The sequence below is a fragment of the Gadus morhua genome, chromosome 12, assembly GCF_902167405.1.
Source record: "Gadus morhua chromosome 12, gadMor3.0, whole genome shotgun sequence".
Lineage (NCBI taxonomy): Eukaryota > Metazoa > Chordata > Actinopteri > Gadiformes > Gadidae > Gadus > Gadus morhua.
In genome coordinates, this window is record NC_044059.1 from 15641684 (window position 1) to 15660779 (window position 19096).

Here is a 19096-nt window from a genome sequence, read left to right on the forward strand (position 1 = left end):
ATTTAGATTTAACATTTAGATTTAACATTTAGATATAGATTTAACATTTACATTTAACATTTAACATCTAGATTTATATATAACATTTAGATTTAGATTTAACATTTAGATTTAGATTTAACATTTAGATATAAATTTAACATTTAGATTTAGATTTAACATTTATATTTATATTTAACATTTAGATTTAGATATAACATTTAGATATAATTTCTAACATGGATTTTGTACATTTGAACATATTGTTGACAATTAAATATAACATGTTGTTTTACACGAATTTCTCTCGAATGTGAGGAAAATGCGCTAAATGTGAGGAAAGTGAGCTAAATGTTGAAAATGTATCAGCTAAAAAATTGTAACAGAGTTTTTACAAACGGCGCCCCATAGGTGACCTGTATTTCTCCCATATACCTGTTTCAGCCTCAGTCACCTCCCTTTTACCTGTATTGTGACTTGTGCCACTACGCAACGGTTACCGGATGGCGTCGTAACTAATCCCTGGCACTCAGCTGACAGGTTTGTTTAGTTTCCTCTTTGGGTGCAGTTCAATTACTGCCCCAACTTACTGTAAGACAACCTGATGTATCTGGATATCCAATGCCCTAATGTGGTCTCTGTGCTCTTTCTTTTTAGAGTAGTGTTCCTGTCCGGGCCGTATCTTTGGGAGGCGCGGTTTGGTGGTTTGCCGTGTACTTGCAAGCAGATAAGTAGGGTGTTACCTGCTCAAATCATACATTTTTACAATTGTTTTTTAATAGTATTTTTGTTCTAGGACCAGCATTGGTGGAGTTGGAAACGGTCACATTCTGGCGCTGTCGCTTCAGTGCTCCTATTTTCATCTCATAGAATAATAATATTACTTTTTTCAACTATTTAATAATAAACTTTTGTAGACTTGAACTGGAAGCAGTCTCTGCAAGTCTTTACACAAATCTGTATTATAAAAGTTGTTTGTTTCTGTACTACTGGTGCAGTCACATTCATATATCAATTCTGATAAGACATGGACATCCCCAACTCCAATTACACCATCTCTCAACATGCCACTACTTGTGTGCTATTTATCATTCACATAGAAATAATTTGGTACAGTAGGCCTACTATAAATTAATCTGTAACGTAAAGCTATTTTCTAAGCAACAATGTCCCTGCCTGAGTCTGACACATATCCCCGTCATGTAGGGACTAGGCTAATAACATAGGCTAATACAAAAAAAATGTAGTGACTTCCCTTGTGTAAATTCGGATGTCTGCGTCGGAGCCAGCAAACCGTTGCAGTTCAAACTCTCGCTGGAGACGTAAACCCTGTGGCTCCTTTCTCAGCTCTTGTAGCTACCTCATTTGAGACACTTTCATCAGCGGATGCGGATGTATCCATGGCAGCCGGTTCAGGGAAAGAGCAGTCTCGATCGTTGAAAAGGAGATCAACTTCATCTTCCGGAGGGGCAGTTTCGACGAACCGATCCACTCTCTCCCATACGCCGCGCCTTGGGGTTTCGATACTGGTTCCACTCAAAAAGGGTCGCTACGGCACCTTTTGTAAGTCTCCTTCGACCCTGTAGAGTAGTTGGCTCAATCATCTTGTCAGAACTAAAGTGTCTGCTACAGACCTTAAAGTGAGTGGTGATGACATATTTACCCCGCGTATGTTTACAATCCATTGACTCCTCACGTCAGTTTGGCTCGGAAAGCCATGGAAACTTAATACCCCTTTGGATTAGGCTGACGCTGTACAGTGGGGGACACAGCAGTGCTCGGCGCCGGTGTGGGCTAGTACATACGGAAAAATGGGGGCTGTCTTTTTGACGCGCCGCTTCGGCGGCGGTGTGTGACGGCCTTAATGCTTCTTCATAATAGTTAACTACTTTAACGGCATCGACAATCCAAAACCCAAGTGGAATCTAGATGGAAAAAGTGTGTTGTTCAAAACCTGAGCAGCTTTTACTTTTTCGCCTCCTACAGAGTTTGTCACGTACGCTCTTTCAAATCCCCCATGTTAGTTTCCATAGACATTTAAACATGGAACCAAGAGCCTCGGAGGCGGGACTTGTCTTCAGGGGTCTATCGTCTTCAGAACATGATCATGTTTCAGTATTCAATCTCACATTACAACTACTGTATATAGGCCTATAGCCTACTGTGTTTTTCTAGTTTTTGTTTGAAAACATGGGGGTTGAGACTAGCGAAACAATAAGGAAGATTAATTTCACTTTTGTTTGTTTTGTTTATTTCTCCCTGCCTCCGATAAAACCTGACCGTGCGTCTGTGATGTCGCCATGGTAACGCCCCCGTGCGTCCGTGCCTAATGGTACCTTTTATTTGACAAAGTTTTATACTGAGTAATTAAGGATCCGTATCGTTATGGCCACGTTTTCGAGATCGTTCACGTCAGATGAGATTCAAGGTAAGCTTTTTGGGTAAATAAAGTAAAATTAGCACAAGATTTCCTTCTCTCTCCAAGTTCGTAGTCAGCTGCTGTAGACCGTTGATTGTTTAATTATTACTTACAGTCAGTGGATAATGGCCAGTTTTACGCAGAGCCGTGAGGTCATATTTATACACCAGCTTCGTTAATAATGAAATATAAAGTACTCGAACGTATAAATTGCTATTAACATCAGAGCTACCTGAGATCCGTGAGAGATCCGTGTCGTCCTGGAAAACGCGGGTTGTTCCAGTTGAGAACACGCACATCCCCAGGGAGCTGCAGGCCTCTCTGTGCGGGGAGGAGAGACCCGTGGAAAGCAGGTCCCAGCGCAAGGTAGCCTACCCTCTGGAGCATGCTGGCTACCGCAGTTACTTTTAATAATGCATTAAAGAAGTCCGCTCACCTTTTTCATGGTAAAATTACATTTTACTGCTTACAGTTTAGAGAGTAAATTAAACATTATTGCTTAAAGTTATATGGTAGAATTACACATGAGCTAATTTAGGGTACAACATCAAATTACACATTAATGCCTTGCTTTATTCATCCCAGAGGAGAATTGTGTGAATCATATGTAAGGGGTCATGATTTGCTGTTAAGGATATTGATACCGTTTTTTTGTTAAAAGTTAAAAGTTGTGTTTCAAAGGAGCGTGGTGGGATGAATGGTGCCTGGAGCCAACGGAATAGCCAACAGTCATTCAGCCTCCGAGACAGCAAGCAGAATGGCCAGGGTTCCGGCAAAGGAGCTGGCAGGTTGGTCACACCGTACCAGTGGCCATATAGCTTGATATTCAGTTTTCCAAGCCCAATCCTTTTTGTTGTTGTCGATGCAAACCCAGGGACGTTTCCTTCATGAGTGACTCCATGGCAACCCAGAACAAGAGGATATCGCTTCCGCCCATGATTGGCCAGACAAAGGTAGGCTGCTGTATGCTACAATAGTGTTTTGAGACGGGTGTACAGTAGTAATGAGACAGATGTACAGCAGTGTTGAGAGACAGTTTCTCTATCTGTCTGTCTGTTCCTAGGAAGGGACTATAGCTGAGAATTTGATCCCAGTGGAATACCATGTGGTGAAACAGCAGGGGGTGCCGGTGCCAGAATTATGTGGACAGTGAGTCCATCCCCCAACAAGCCAAGAAGACCAGAGGAGACTCTTTCTAACTCCTCCTTTCTCACCTCTGCCTGTCTGTCCTATCTCAGTAGATCCACCATCGAGGTGCAAGATGATCACCACCCACTGATACTGTTTCCATCACTGTGAGTAATTTTACAATAACAATAATTGCAATAAATACAATAATCATCATAGTTATCTTTCATGGCGCAACCATAGTCCAATTGCAACCAACATTCTCAACTACAATTTCTGTACAATCCAGTGTTAACCACTTTTTTACAAGAACACATGTGTGTACTTATATATTTTGTATACATAATAATTTTGACCTTGGGTGTCTTGAAAGGCGCCTCTAAATTAAATGTATTATTATTATTATTATTATTTGATATCATTTTCATACGGATTTGGGTTGAAATTGAGGTTTAACTCACTACATTGTTTTTCAGAGTAAGTTTGTGTGTTACCAGGAGGCCCAGTAGTCGCTGGGAGGTGGTCAAGTTGATCCAGGTGATGGATGACATGATGGAGAAAACAGGGATCCACCAGCAGACTGAGGACCTTACTGACATCTCTCAGGTGGATACACCCCGACCCTGACCCTGATGACATAACCAAGCCTCTCCTCTGTGATGTCATCAGCAGGCCTACCCTGACATCATAAACAGTCCCGTCTCTGATGACTGCATCACCATGCCATCAACAGACCCTTATTCCCAACACCCCTGTTCCTCTATGTATGCAGATGGGGGCGCTGCTGGAGCTGCTTAAGGTGGAACAGAACATTTACAACATCGTCTTCCACGAGCTGATCCGACAGGTCAGCGTGAACTGTGCAGAGAGAGGCCTGCTGCTGGACAGAATCAGGTCAGAACCACAGAGTGACGGACCTACAGAACCACAAATAAAACAACAATTCAACTTGAATGATATGTGGATCCTAGAGCCACATAGACACAGACCTGAAAAGCCAAATACTTCAAAATTTGATTTTATTTGAAACTACATAGACACTTAAAAACAACATACAGACCTTCAAACCATATAAAGATGGCCTTTATGACCACATAAGGATAGACCTTTTTTCAAATTAGAAATGGACTTTAGAAACACAAAGAGATGGACTGTTATGCTAAACGCTTCCGTGCATCTGTTCGTCTCCAGGCAGCAGTATGTGTGTCTCCTGGAGAGAGTGCCCCGACAGCTGAAAGGCCTCCATGCGGCCAGCCTGGCTGAGAGAGCCCTGAACCACATACTGACCCAGGAGGTGGTCTGCTTCAAGACCTGCATCCAGCACCTCAACACGTAGACCTGCCTGCAGTCTCCGTCATCATCTATATCCCTATCTTCATCTGTATCCCTGTCTTCATGTCACGTGTATCCCTGTCTTTATCCATATCCCTATCTTAATCTGTATCCCTGTCTTCATCTGTATCCCTGTCTTAATTTGGAACTCTGTCTTCATCTGTATCCCTTTCTTCATGTGTATCTCCATCTTCACCCGTACGTTAGTTTATCTCTTAGGGTATCGTGGCTATTGTTTCTCCACAGGGAACTGGCTGAGATCAAGACTCACGATGAGAGCCTATCCCAGCAGGCCGAGCAAGCCCAGCAGAACCTGGCAGAAGCTCTGGACCAGGCCACCAAGAATGCTGAGTGAGGGAATACAGATTTTGATTTATGGTTTTACGACCCCTTGGTAATCCTAGCATGATTTTGGGTTCCTGTGTCTACTTGGTCTTTGCTCCACGTTTTCTCTGTGTTGTGTCCCCACTCTGTCTGTTGCGTTAACTTAACTCTTGGCCCCGGGTCTCGATAACAGTCTTCTCCGGGAGTACCACGAGCTGTATGAGCTGCAAAGGAGGCGCCTGCAGAGCCAGATGGAGACGCTTGCTGAGGAGAGAGACCTCTGGAGGGCTGACACTTTCAGCCTCGCTGCTAAGGTCTGTAGTTAGGGCATCCAAACCAAATCAGAACAAAAATGTAAGTGTGAGGTAAAGAGTTGATGAAGATGATTGGTTGTTACATCATCAGGTCATCAGTTTAGGGAAGCTGAAGCAGTTTCACCGGCTGCATGTCAGTGCAGAGAGCTGGTGCAAGACAGCCCAACAGTACGCTACATTTATCTCTATCAAGGTACATTACCACACTAACAATACACTACATTACTGCACAATACTACACTATAATCTCACTACCCTACACAGGTCAGCCAAACAGTATTCTTATATTGTCTCTTCAAACCTGTATTGCCAACATACCTGTATTGCCAAAGGTAAGTTACCTCTGTGCAGAGAGGCCACTCAGCACAACAACCATAAAAAGGTTGAAGTGATGTAGTGGGCCCCAAACAGTGGCCACATTCCAGTGTTAAAGTGCGTATTGGAAGTTAGATACTGCAGTGAAGAATCATATAGGAAAAAAATTCGAATACACGATTTTTTAGTTTTTATTAATAAATCTACACTACAAGTGGCATCTTGAGCCGTTTTTGTGATACAATTTTACTTCCGCATCTCAAACGCTCTTTTTCGAGCGTGACGTAGGAATTGGTAGACGGACGTTCTGATCATCATAGACTACATAGGCAACATAACAACAATGGATAACAGTTTCGGACCACTTCCGTACAATTTTGAGCCAGCTAGCCGTGAGGGAGAACAGCAACCACCTAATAGGGGGAGACACCATGGCAATAGGAGGGAGATAGAGTTGTGGTGTCAGGAGAATTATGGTGAACCAGGAGCGGCTGAACATCAACACGGCCACGGAGGAAGAGCTCATGACCCTGCCTGGGCTTCAAGAAGGTGGAGGACCTAGCGCTGGTGAGTGGGATAGGCGCCACCAAACTGGAGATTATTAAAGTGGAGATCTGCGTGTCGAGTAGGACCAGTTCGTCGCAGCACTCCCCGTCCTCCCTGCGGAGAGACCCGAAGCATATGTCCTCCTGCAGCGGCATGAACATCAACACCGCCACCCCGCCGCAGCTGGTTCGGGTCGATCACATAAACTGCTCCCTACTGGACAAGATCCGTTTCCAGGTGTTTGTGGAGCGCTCAAGAACTCCGTCCACCAATACCAACGGCGGGCTGACCTACACGGGTCGGTCCCATCCGAGCCCAACCTCGTTCAGCCTCCGGAGCGACGACCTCGACCTCCCGCCGTGAGGACCCAGATGGTTTGCACAGCACTGGCTTGCGATCAATCACAAGATCCCATGATGGTTGTGTTGAGAGAGGGAGACGTTCTACACGGACACGCCCACTCGTCTGCAGGCTGTCGGAGGAAGCCCAGATCCGTGCTGGCGGTGTGAGGCAGCTGGGTTATTACAGGTTATCAGCTCAGACTGGGTCCACTCATGACAATGCAAAACAAAGACACGCAGAGGCAGCAGAGGAGCCGCGCAAATGAACGTGTATTTGGTGACAGAGGCGGAAAAAAATGTCCTTTCTCTTCACCTGTACAAAATGCACCCAGGCTCGAAAGCCTGCTCCATCCTTTCTCCGATCGGGGAAACTGTGAAATCGGAGATGGTCGGACAGGAGGTCGGAGTTGGAACAACCCCCACAGATACAAAACCTCATCTCGTCGATTAGAAAAACCCAAAAACCACAGGGGGGGGGAATACAAGGCCGCTCACCGCGGTAACTACTCACAACTACGCATAGAGCTGAGGCAGCAACAGCAACCGCGTCTACCAATTCCTACGTAATATGACGCGTTTGACGTATCACATAAAAAAACAACGGTTTTTGAAGCCTTGCTGAAAATAGTCACTTTAAAACTGGATTTTTTGCCGATATACTTTTTTAAAGTGATAAAATCCTGCATTTTAATTTCAAAGGGCAATTTTCAGAGAATGTTATGTATAAATATTTTTAAAAACATTAACTTCCAATACACACTTTAAAGCAGGGGTATGTGCTTGAGGGCACAGCTGGAGAAAGGGATGCCACTACTCCTTTCGGCCATCTCAGGATGCAGCTTGTGGTATTGCTGCGAGTCAGCCGTGGCTTTCTCAGTTTTCCCCCCAAGGGTGATAAGCACGGCACAAACAGTGAAATGGTTACTATAGATAATAACTGAGAGGCAACAGTGTCTTAATAACGTGAGAATACCAGGCCTTGTGGAAACTTCCATTACAATTGCATTCTACCTCCTGAAATACTGCAGGCCAATACAAAACTACACTATCACTACACTCACTCACACAATCACTACTCTACTACAACACCACGCTGCACTTCCAGTAAGGCTAAACAACGACACAATACTACACAGTACTACACTAGACAATACCACAGTAGACTACCAGCAACACTCTCTACAATTACGCTAGACAATGCTGCACAATAGTACACAACACCAACAGAACAAATACCAAAGTAAAACGGTTGCAATTAAGGACGGATAAAATACGGCATGCTCAGCTATGCTGAATACAGTCAATATCATTACATTTCCATTTGAGTTCTTTAGCAGAAGCTTTTATCCAACATATTGCTGAGAACTATCTGGCGTACGTGTTGGTTGTGTTCAAGGACACGGAGCAGATGAACATCATCGTACAGCTAAGTGACAGCTGGAGGGAGCAGCTTGCGTGCTTCATGGAGCGTCTGAGGGACACTGAGCGAGCTCAGTGTAAACTCATCCAGACCGTACTGCAGGGCATCACCAAGCGCCTTGACATCTGCACCGCAACCAATAGGTAGAGTATTGTACTAAGACTCCTACTGCTGTAACTAATCCTATTTCTGTTACTGTTTATTCCGCTCATGATATTAAAAAATTGTCACGATGAGTTGAGATGCTAATGTTTTGTTTTTAGGAGTGCAGCACCAAAATATGAAGAGGAAGATATTTACTCTGAGCTGATGCAGTGGACCAATGTAGGTGTAATAGATTACTCTGAACGGGCTGGTGCAAGCACAACCACATGAGATAAACAGCCCTCTGATCTGCTCTCATCTGCCTCCAGTCATACCGTACGGTTTCCTGTCAGCTATTCATTGCTTGCTTGATTGCACCTCGGCAGCTTTTACACACCATGCACATTTTTATAATCCTCCTTAATCAGACATGACACGATGCTAAAATAATTAGGATTTGGTCAAGATACTTTTATCCAAAGCAATTTGATATGAATTGTAGATCCATCATCAAGAAGAAGGTAGGATTCAGACCTCTTGCTCTTGGATGCTACCGTGTAGACCTGTTACTCGTCATTCTCCAGTCATACCAGTTCTGGCTGATTTATCCACTGGGTTTGGTATTGAACATGTGGTGGTGGTCCTGTAGACTCTGACGGTGCAATGCGAGCGCTACAGCGGGGAACAGATGCTCTCCTGTCAGGACTCCCTGAAGGACCTGGTGGATCTGGAGGACTCCTGGGTCGAGGTTGCACTCTGCGTCTTCCGGAGACACCCCGGCCTAGATGGAGAGCCTCCAAGAGGCCAGGAGGCCATGAGGAAGCAGGGCAGAGTGGTGTCTGAGCTCCACCAACAGCTGGAGACACGGGTCAATGGAGAGAACGGTCAGAGTCCCAAACACACACATACAGAAAACACACAAAGGGCCCTATCTTGCATCCGGCGCAATTGACTTTCGACGCCTGTGTCGTTGCTAGTTTGCAACTGGCGCAGAGCGTTATTTTCCCTCCACCGCCACGGGTCGGTAAATTAGGGAATGATCTTGCGCCCAAAGGGGCGGTTCGACAAAAGGAGGAGGCGTGTTTTGGCGCAAACGTTCCCTGGTGCTATTTTGCAGTTTCAGAAAACAATCGTGCCACAAACCAGGAAATACATGGTTTAAAGTCTGTGGGGCATTGTTCAGATGCTATTTTAAGGGCGCATGCATAATGTTGGTTGTGCACCTCGCGCATACTCTTTGCTTCTCTCATCTACCTAGCCACACATTCTTGGTAAATTATTTGGGAAAGAACAGCTGATACAGTGCTAATAAGTTGTACTTTTAAAGCAATGCAAACACTGTACAGCAAACGCATATTTTCTTTACACAGACATCGTGTACAAGCCCATAACCTTTAGGATTCATGAGTATTTGATCGTGAGAAAACATTGTTTTGCCGCGAGTGAGTGTTAAAAAGAATGAATGAATGCGGGCGCGCATGGTGCATGTGTAAAACAATTAATGAATGCGTCTCTTTAAACACTCGCAAACTAAACACGTAACGCAAAATACAGTCCATGGCAATGTATATTAACGGGGGGACACATGCATATTACGAACACAAGTCGATAACGATAATGCATACAATACTGGTAAGAAATTATGTTTGTTAATGTATCGCGTATATCATTAAATAGAACCACAGTTACCGCATATCATATGTGTGTTAAGTTTTCGTTGCCGAAATTTATTTGAGGACTCTGGATTTCTTTTTTTAGGATTTCTGAAGTTGTGGAAGAAAATGCTATTCCATGTGTGAATTAGGCCATATTATTTGGCCATAAATTGAGCCTTTTGAAGTTTGAAATTCATGTGGTCATGCATCTGTCTCATCGGAGACAAACGCGCTGTCAAAATATCAACTCGTCAGATTCAAATGCGCTCATAGCTCTTAAAGGGGATGGGAGATGGCACTCTCATTGCTTTATTGCACGTTACGCCCAAACCACACCTACGGGTAATTAGGCTTCTTCAGACCAACACTTTTTAGATTTGTGCCAGGCGCAAGAGTCATTTATGCGCCGGTAAAATAGCAACATCGCCATAGAACCACCCACAAAGCTACTTGCGCTTCTCACTTGCGATTCAGACCGTTAAAATAGGGCCCAAATACTTGAATGAACCCTATTTTGCAACAAGGTGTACGGATGTCAGGTGTTCGTCTTTCCAAGCTATTTCAAAATGTTTTGACATCACACATGAAAATGTCGACCCAGATGTATGATGGATAGATCAACTCTAGCCTACCACACTTTAGACCTTTTAAATGCAAACAAACACACACGTGCAAAATAATTCCTCAGGTCCAAAAAAAGACAGACAGCTTATCATGTTGGTGCATTTTGGATCAGAAATGTTTTATAATTATGTTTTTCATGTAGTAATTTAGCAGATGCTTTAATCCAAAGCTACTTTCAGAGAATACATGTCATTAAGGAGCAAGTAAGGGTTTAAAATGTTAAAATCATTTGCATTCCTGCTTACAGTTTATATCATGATCAAAATGTGTATATGTTTGAGGAAATTAGCTTACATGTAGTCAACTTTCTGTTTCATGTTGTTTCTGACACTGGTTGCTTCAGGCATCCATAAACTCACCATGTCTCTAGTAAGCCCGATGGAGGCCTGGGCCAACAAAATGAGGACAGCCATTGGGCAGTCAGATACGATGCAGGCATCTGATTGGTTAAAGCTGGAGAAGGCCCTCTTTCATTGGCAGAGTATAGCAGATGAAATACTGCAGCTTGTCTCCTGCAGCCAATCGGAGTACGAGAGAACCCAGGTGAAACTACATGTTGAGTAAGTATGCACAAACCTAGCTAAGACACTAACTAAGAAGCGCACTATATATTCAATTCATAAACTCAACCTCAAGGAGTTAGCAAGATTATTTGTGGTTGTGTTAGTGTGTGCATGTGTGTGTGTGCGTGCATTCTTGCCCCCGTGCATCTTACTTTTACGTTCTACTGACAAGTTATTACATTTGTTTGCATCTAGTGTTACTTATGTCCTACATAATCTTTTGTATTGATGTGGACAGAAATAATATAATTCAAATGTGTGTGTGCAGCGTTAAAACAGCAGATGTATTGGACTCCTTAAGAGACTTTGTTGCCAGCCAATCCCGTTTCCTCAACAACGAGAACAGCAGCCTTTATGACTCGGTGAGAAACAACATGAAACAGATCATTCACTCCTCACCATTCTCCTCTCACCTTCTCTCTTCTTCACTTCCTCTCTAGCTCCTTATCTGTAGCTTCTCCTCTCCCCCTCCTTTTGATTCAGTTTGGTTATGTTTCCCTTGAATGCTCGACGAAGAGAGCTGGACTTTCGGGATCAAACTGAACCTTTTTGGTTGGGAGTCACACCCTAGCCGCTAGGGCTTTCTATTATGTCTCCATCTCCTGGTCTCTGTTGTGTAAAGAATATAGCGGAGCTATATGTATGTTGTTGCACGGACCCGTTTAGAGGGGCCACAGATGATTTCGGGAGTTCAAGAGTAAACACGTTGAATGCAGCTCCGTCTCTGTCTACTTCTTTAACCCCAGCCTTACGTAACAGTCTCTAATTTCTGGTCTTTACTGGGTATCTCCCTTCAACTCTTCCAGATCTCCTCTCTCCACACATCCCTGATCCGCTGGACGGTGGCCCTGCTGATCACATTGGTACCTGACCATGACCAGGACCCTCAGGACTCTTCACTCACTGAGGTCGGCCATCTGGACCCCCTGGAGCGAGACGCCAGAGAGCTAGTCCAGAAACTAGAGCGCCTGTCCCAGAACATCAGCAGGTACAAGATCAGAATATCAGATCTGAAATATTCCTGCGTAATCTATTGATTCACTTTGTTAAAGGAAGATTGAAGAATCCTGTACAATGGGTTAATTCTCGGGATTCCTGTATAATGCAGGCATTGAATGGAGCAGTTTGATGAATGTTTGTATTTTGACCCAAGGTCCTGCCAGTTAATTGTCAACGAGGAGCTGCAGAAAAACGTGTATGCAGACAGCCAGATGTACGAGCACCAGAGGTTCCAGGTAGAAAAGTTCTCGGGGGTTGGATTTGTGCCTACATCACATCAATTTAGCCAGGGCCCTGTATTACTGTCCTATCCTTTCTGCTGATGGAGCCTTTCTAAAATTTGTTATGAAGAATGATGCTAATACAAATGACGTGTGTGTGTGTGTGTGTGTGTGTGTGTGTGTGTGTGTGTGTGTGTGTGTGTGTGTGTGTGTGTGTGTGTGTGTCAAACCAAGAACCTTGTGGCATGGTATCCAAAACTCTCATTGCGTGCGTGCGTGTGCTTGTGTCCACAGCAAGAATGCAGTGATTGGATAGAAACGTGTCGGGTTCTGCTGTTGGACGTGAAGCGCGGTCCGGTGGAGCTTTCAATCAGCCCACCACGGCCCTCCTCCAACTACCCTGACTCTGCCCCCAACCACACTGACCCTGCCTCCGACCAATATGATCCCGCCTCCCACCCCCCTAACTCCGCCTCCCTGCAGCTCCCTGAGCCAGACTCCAACTTGGCACACCCAGACTACAAACGTTGTTGCCCTGCCCCAAACCCCCCTAGCTCCTTCAGCAAGCCCTTGTTAGGTGACCCTGAGCTCCTGCTGTCAACAGCATTGAGTCACCACTCTCTGGTACCATACACACACACATCAGATGTCATTCATAATCATAATTATATCACACAAGAGGGAGTGTCTTATACTGAGCCTGCTGCCACTATATACAAATTTGTTAGATGATAATAATAAACCCCCCATCTTGCCCTCAAGCAAGTCATTCTTGTGTGTTTAGGGACTGGGGTCGATGTTTATGTAATGTCTGTTGCTCTTCTGTAGGAGGAGCCACCACGTTATGAAGAGCAGGAGGAGGAGGAAGGTCCAGAGGAAGGCTCTGTCAGTGTGGTGAAGATGATTGGCTATGATGGAAACATCACGGAGAGAACCCTGGCAGAGAGCGATGCCCAGCGAGATACGGTTGGGAACCACAAACAACACACGTAGTACTTCTGAATGTTGTTTACAAATAACTTGTGAACTTGTTTTCACTGACTAGCAAGACAAGCAGAATACATTGCTTATAGTTTCTTATTTAAAAGTATGATACTATCTTACCATTATACCATCAATATTACTGCATGAAACCTTTTCAAAGTGACTATATCAACTTCTCTGTTGTTTTGTTTATGTATCAGACTGAAGGGGATAGTTCTCAGAAGGATTCTCTGAGCACGATGGACCTACTACAGAGAGAACTACAGTAAATATACCTTGACCTGTCTGTTTATTTGCCACACCTGCTACATGCCTTTCTGCCTTTCTACCTGCTTGTATGTCTGTGTGTCACTGTTAACATTTCCCATCTTTTTCATTTGTTTTACTGAAACAACTTATCCATATACGTAACAAAAGTAGTGTGTGTGTGTGTGTGTTTTTTATGATTATATATTTGTGTGTGTCAGTGCCTATGTGGTCCAGCTCCAGCTCTGTGAGCAGAGGGCTGTAACGGCAGAGGAGGCACTACAGGGGGCGCGGCTGAGGATCCTGCACCTGGAAAGTCAACTACATGACAAGATAAGCATGGAGCCTGCAGGTACAACCAGAACCATGGAGGGTCCGGCGGGCTATTGGGTCTGAGAATATCGTAATGACCAGATGATAACTGATTAAGCAATACTTTTATCCAGTAGAATTTGGCAGTTCATTTTAGATTCCTGTCATTAATGAGCTGGTTGTGGGTTATGCATCTTGCTCAAAGACATCCATATCTTAGCATGTGGAAATTAGGGTTCAAACCAAGAACCTTGTGGCTTGGTATCCAAAACTCTCATTGTCCATACACAACCTGAATACATATTTAATAAATACAAGACCAAGTCCTGTTTGAACAACAGTACGTTCGGCAGAACTTTTTATGAATGAACTTCCATGTCTATAGTAAACACTGATTCTAATGTTAGTTTGTTTTGCAGTTGATACTGAAGCAGACCAACAAGAACGAGCAGATTCAGCATGTACGGAAGAAGATACGGTACCAGAATTGACCCCAGCTGCTCCAAAGAAAACCAGTTCAAGAACCAAGCCCACCAAGAGATCCAAGAGACACTAACGGAACCAAACACCCTATCCTTATGCCAGTAAAACAGTGACAGAACAAGTTATTGGTCAAGGGTTGAAAGCCACATAACATTCACTATAAGTTGTTTTTTTTGGAAAATTATGCTTTATGAAGACTGTATAAAGAAGATATACAGACTAACGGTGAGATGTTCAGAGAAAAGCTCTGACGAACATTTGAGAACATTTAGGTTAATTAAAACTCTGATTTGAGAAGGAATCCATAATTTAATCATTGTTTCTCTCTTCGTAAGATGTTTCAGAATTAATCACAGAGAAGCAAATGTTCAAAGAGAGACTAAATTATTCTACTCAAGTGAAACTTCCTACTTGAAACATATTTGACTATCTAACTAAGAAAATGACTCATTCTCATGAACCTCATCCTTAATGCATAAACTTGTTGGTGAGAATGGAATGGTTCCTTGTACTAACTTTTAGTTAAATACCCGACACTTGGTAATGTAAGATGAATTAAAAAGTAAATATATATATTATTTTTTTATATAAATATTTGTTATGGAACATTAATACTGTACGGAAAAACATCAGTTGATTAGAGAAGGTTACATCATAGGTGAGTCTGTCTGCTCCTCCTCCCCCTCCTCTGCTGCTGAGAGGGAGGGTGGGGGTGGGGGGAGCCGGGAGAGGTCCTGGGTCATGGTGAGGAGGTCGGCGGGGAGTGTGAGGAGCAGCGGGGGTCGCTCAAATCTTTGGAGGGTGGTGAGGAGCTGGAGGAGGCGCAGCTGGATGGCAGCAGGAGAACCGGATATGGAGTCCAGGGACTCCCTCAGTCTGGCAGGCCGCTCGCTCGCCCTCCGCCCCCGTCCCCTGGAGAGAGAGGGGAAGGAGACAGGAGAAGAGAGAGGGGGGAGGAGAGCAACATAGAGTAGGTGAAGAGAAAAGGACGTCACGGAGGAGAGTGGGATGAGACAGGAAGAGGAAAACAGGAGAAGAACGAGAGAGGGAGGAGACAAAACGAAGAGAGAGATGGACATATAGCAGGAGAGTGACATAGCGATAAATATGAGACTGGTATCACTTCCTTGTGCACACGTCAGTTTCATCATCTTTCCATCTGTGTCGTCTTTCTCTTCATGTGTGTTCTCACTATGATCTGAGCTCGTCGTTGGACGTCTCTGCTGCTCCCTCATGTTCTGTTGTAGCTCCTCTGGTATGCTCACCTCCTCTCTGACATACACCAGGAGACACAAAAGAAGAAACACAAGGGGGGGACATACCAGGAGACAAACAGAGTGACACACAAGGAGACACTCAGTGTGAAACACGAGAGATACAGGGAGAGACAAGGAGACACCAGAATAAACACAAGGAAACACCAGGGGCCGGTTGCACCAACTGGGCGTAACTAAGCCTGGTCGTAACTGCTAAGTAGGTCTTAGTTACGACCTGGCGTTAGAATGGAACTAACGCCGGTTGCACCAACGGGACTTACGCCTGGTCTTAACTATGCCCGGTCTTAGCCATGCGCGGCCATGTGAATGTTCCATGGTATGCGCATATCACCGCGTTGCTAGGATACCTCTTGACAACAGCTGTTTACTATTTTACTTGACATGCTGTTGGACACCGAAATAAATAATTCATTCGTTCACTCATTGTCATTCATTAATTGTGTTAATGCCTAACAATAAAACACTGCAAACGAATATAATTAAAATATGTATTTGTAATGTCTGTTTTACGACGAGCAGGCATTTAGACGGGAATGGTTCTGTAGGAGAGATTTGTTTAATGTGTCGGCCTATATAAAACATATAAACATAGTTAAAACAACATTCACAACTGATTATAAGTTGAGAACGGACTAATCGGCCATCGATATCTTCCCGACAGGCAGTCGATCTGTGAACACTGATCATATCGCCGGCTGTGCTTTGAAATGCAGTTTAGCGAAGCGTTGCAAGGATGGTGGTAAAGCTGCATTGGATTGGATGTAATTGCTATAGAAACAGCCTGGAATTTCAACTCTACGCCTGCCCCTGACCAGGCGTAGGATTTACGCCTGGTCTTAGTGAAAAGAACGCTAAGCCCAGTTGGTGCAACCGGCGTAACGGTTAGGTTGGACTTAGAACGCCAAGTTACGACCAGGCGTAGTTACGACCAGGGTTACGCCCAGTTGGTGCAACCGGCCCCAGGAGACCAACAATGAGACGCACCAGAAGATATAGAGGGAAAAACGAGACAAACCAGGAGACGCCATCCTATTGTTATTATTTGAGCTTTTATTTAATCGTATAATAAACACCAGACCTCCCACACATCCATCACTTCCACTCTTTCCCCCGTTCTTCACTGTTTGCTTGGTGGTCTTCAAATGACCACTTCCAGTTGTTTGAACAACTAATACAGCGCTAGCCTCACATCCATCCATATAAGCCAGGGACTCACATGTCCGCCCTTTCCATTTTGATGCCCCAACGACCGGCCAGGGAGTCAGCTGCCACCCGGACCTCTCGCCCAACCAGCTTCCTGTAGAGCAGAAACTGGTGGAAGTCGTGGCGGGCCCGGACGTCCCGGAGCGCTCCCTGGACCAGAGCTTGGAGCAGCTCCCGAGGGTTGGACAGAGACACGGTGCTGAGGACGACGTTCTCGACGCGGAAGAGACACACGACACTCACCTCAACGCGCGCCAGGTCTCTGGTGACCACCTATGCAGAGGTGTGTGTGTAAGGGTTTGATAATTATTTCACTGTTTGGTCATTAAGCAGAGGATTTTATCCAAAGCAACACAGTGGATTTGAAAATACATGGAGGTATGCTTTTAAGGAGCCAAACCACTTTCATATTCCATCTTTTTGAAGGTTCTTAAAGCTCATAAATGGTATGTCTGGTTAGTTAGTCCACTTAACAGAGAACTAAACATCAAGAGTAAGTTTTATGCTTGCAAAGCATACATGGGTGACAAACACCTTTTTCCAATGAACACAACCCTCAGACTGAACAAGAAATTGGTTAAATCTCCTAAAACAGTGTTTCTGGTCAGTCCCCTTTACAGTCAACAACCTATTCTGGAGGACCTGTTCTACTCCAAATGTTTAGTTTGAAAATGGATCATGTGATCAAAATACCGTTTGAGATGGTATACGGACAGTTTTGAATGTGATGTCCTCCTTCTTGAAGACATCCAGCCAAGGTAGGAAAAACAGCAGGCCTGGAGATAGAGGTTGATGTTACCCCAATATAGATTAGCTCAAGTGAAGTTGAAATGCCTCAAATGTGAACTCGTACCCAAATACCACATTGAAAAATAGTTAAACGATAACATCTCTGTTCTGTCACCTCAAGTGTTGGGGTGTGTTACCAGGCTGGCCTTGCGGCGGTGGAAGGATTGGAGGCAGTGCGACCGATGTTAGCAAGGCCGTTGGCATGAATTTATTCAGGTACAAAAAATGTCCATCAGGAGCAGGGCTCTACACTAACTTTTTTTTTCAGGAGCACACAAAAAAAAATGGGGGCACAATAGGTTTTTGTTTAGAACATTTATTAGCGTGCAGAAATTGCACACACCAACAGCACCAACTTACTAAAGCAAAATTAAGACAAATAAATAGACAAGATTACATATATGCCGCTTTTCCACCGCACATGTAGCTCGACTCGACACGACACGACACGACACGACTCGACACGGTAGCAGCGCGGGTCCTTTTCCACCGCAAATAGTACCTCCGGGACGTGGGCGGGGTCGGCTGCGTGAAAGGGCCGTGACGTATTTTTGTACGCGACGCAAACAACACCTACGTAACCCACACATGGACAGAACCCACATAACAACAATGGAGAACATCGATGCGATGGTATTCGTGTTCATATTATTAGCTGGCATGTTGAAGAAGTGGAATATGTTGGCTGCGGCGCTGCTATGGCTGTTACCAGCATGGTTGCCATGTCGCTCTCGTGACTTCGTCACACTCTCTGGCCAATCAGTGGCCGGCCGTCTGCCGACGTCACCTTTTAGCATCGGCTCAGCCGCTTGGAACCTAGAGCGAGGCGGTACTAGAAAAAGCAGCCACTTCAGGTACCAGATACCATGTTTTCGCGGTGGAAACGCAAAAAATGCGAGCTGAGTCGAGTCGTGTCGAGCTGGTACCATGCAGTGGAAAAGCGGCATTAGGCTACACAAACCAGCACCAATTTCGGCTTCCACCGTACCAGGGTTATTGGGCTGGGTGCGATTTATATAGAAATCGGGACAGCGAGAATGCCTAGTTGACTCGATGTGTTTCACCACAGCATCGCGTTTCAGATTAGGGTTCCCCGTTATTAACAGAGAGGAGCCTGCCATTGCCGATGGGGCTTCCTTACAAAATGTACAGAACATTTTCATGTTCTTAGCATCATAAACTAGCCACCCGAAATCCTTCAACCAGTCGGGGGTTGAATTTGTAGACATTATCGACTACAGTAACAGCATTAACTTTCTCCACTCAGTCTATTCATAAAATTGTAAAAACCACGGAAGAGGCAGTGAATGAAGTATTGATTAGACAGCGATTTAGATACCTAATAAACGTTGGAACACACAAGACTGGTAACCATAGCAACGTAGGTAAACAAACCCGCTAAACCCTCCCGCATCCGGAGGTGCACAGAGCTTTTGGCCGTGATATTGTAACGACCTTGCCGGTGACATAATCATGTCGAGTCATTAGTTGAAGGTAGTTTTTAATGGACCAAAAACCAGGTCACCGAAACCCGTAAC

The 19096-nt window shown here is 44.5% G+C and overlaps 2 protein-coding genes across 10 annotated transcripts; one reads left to right on the plus strand and one right to left on the minus strand.

Annotated features, from left to right (window-relative positions):
- Nucleotides 1–645: 645 nt before the first annotated feature.
- Nucleotides 646–14860, plus strand: axdnd1 (axonemal dynein light chain domain containing 1). Of its 9 annotated transcripts, none has more exons than XM_030371836.1 (24): nucleotides 646–2407; nucleotides 2625–2764; nucleotides 3080–3186; nucleotides 3273–3351; nucleotides 3462–3547; nucleotides 3637–3693; nucleotides 4003–4132; nucleotides 4299–4420; nucleotides 4718–4858; nucleotides 5105–5209; nucleotides 5376–5496; nucleotides 5588–5689; nucleotides 8095–8261; nucleotides 8382–8442; nucleotides 8852–9086; nucleotides 10825–11041; nucleotides 11313–11406; nucleotides 11851–12032; nucleotides 12198–12279; nucleotides 12559–12888; nucleotides 13093–13230; nucleotides 13449–13513; nucleotides 13716–13846; nucleotides 14226–14860. In XM_030371836.1, exons 1-24 carry the CDS (start codon nucleotides 2365–2367, stop codon nucleotides 14360–14362), a joined length of 3072 nt encoding a protein of 1023 aa, XP_030227696.1. In that variant the 5' UTR covers nucleotides 646–2364; the 3' UTR covers nucleotides 14363–14860. The 9 variants fall into 9 exon arrangements, 8 of the variants coding, with proteins under 8 accessions (XP_030227696.1, XP_030227698.1, XP_030227697.1 ...); XM_030371838.1 differs by having other exon boundaries at nucleotides 4024–4132; XM_030371837.1 differs by having other exon boundaries at nucleotides 3640–3693.
- Nucleotides 14853–17178, minus strand: nphs2 (NPHS2 stomatin family member, podocin). The gene is given in 6 exon segments (XM_030372941.1): nucleotides 14853–15165; nucleotides 15167–15201; nucleotides 15482–15511; nucleotides 15513–15561; nucleotides 16783–17042; nucleotides 17170–17178. Coding segments are annotated over 6 exon segments (612 nt in total). The 3' UTR covers nucleotides 14853–14936.
- Between the last annotated feature and the right edge of the window lie 1918 nt (nucleotides 17179–19096).

Coding starts and splice junctions, on each gene's coding strand:
- axdnd1 (XM_030371836.1), top strand. CDS start 2,365: ATGGCCACGTTTTCGAGATCGTTCACGTCAGATGAGATTCAAG. Junction 4,133..4,298: donor ACCTTACTGACATCTCTCAG/GTGGATACACCC, acceptor CTATGTATGCAG/ATGGGGGCGCTGCTGGAGCT. Junction 12,889..13,092: donor CATTGAGTCACCACTCTCTG/GTACCATACACA, acceptor GCTCTTCTGTAG/GAGGAGCCACCACGTTATGA.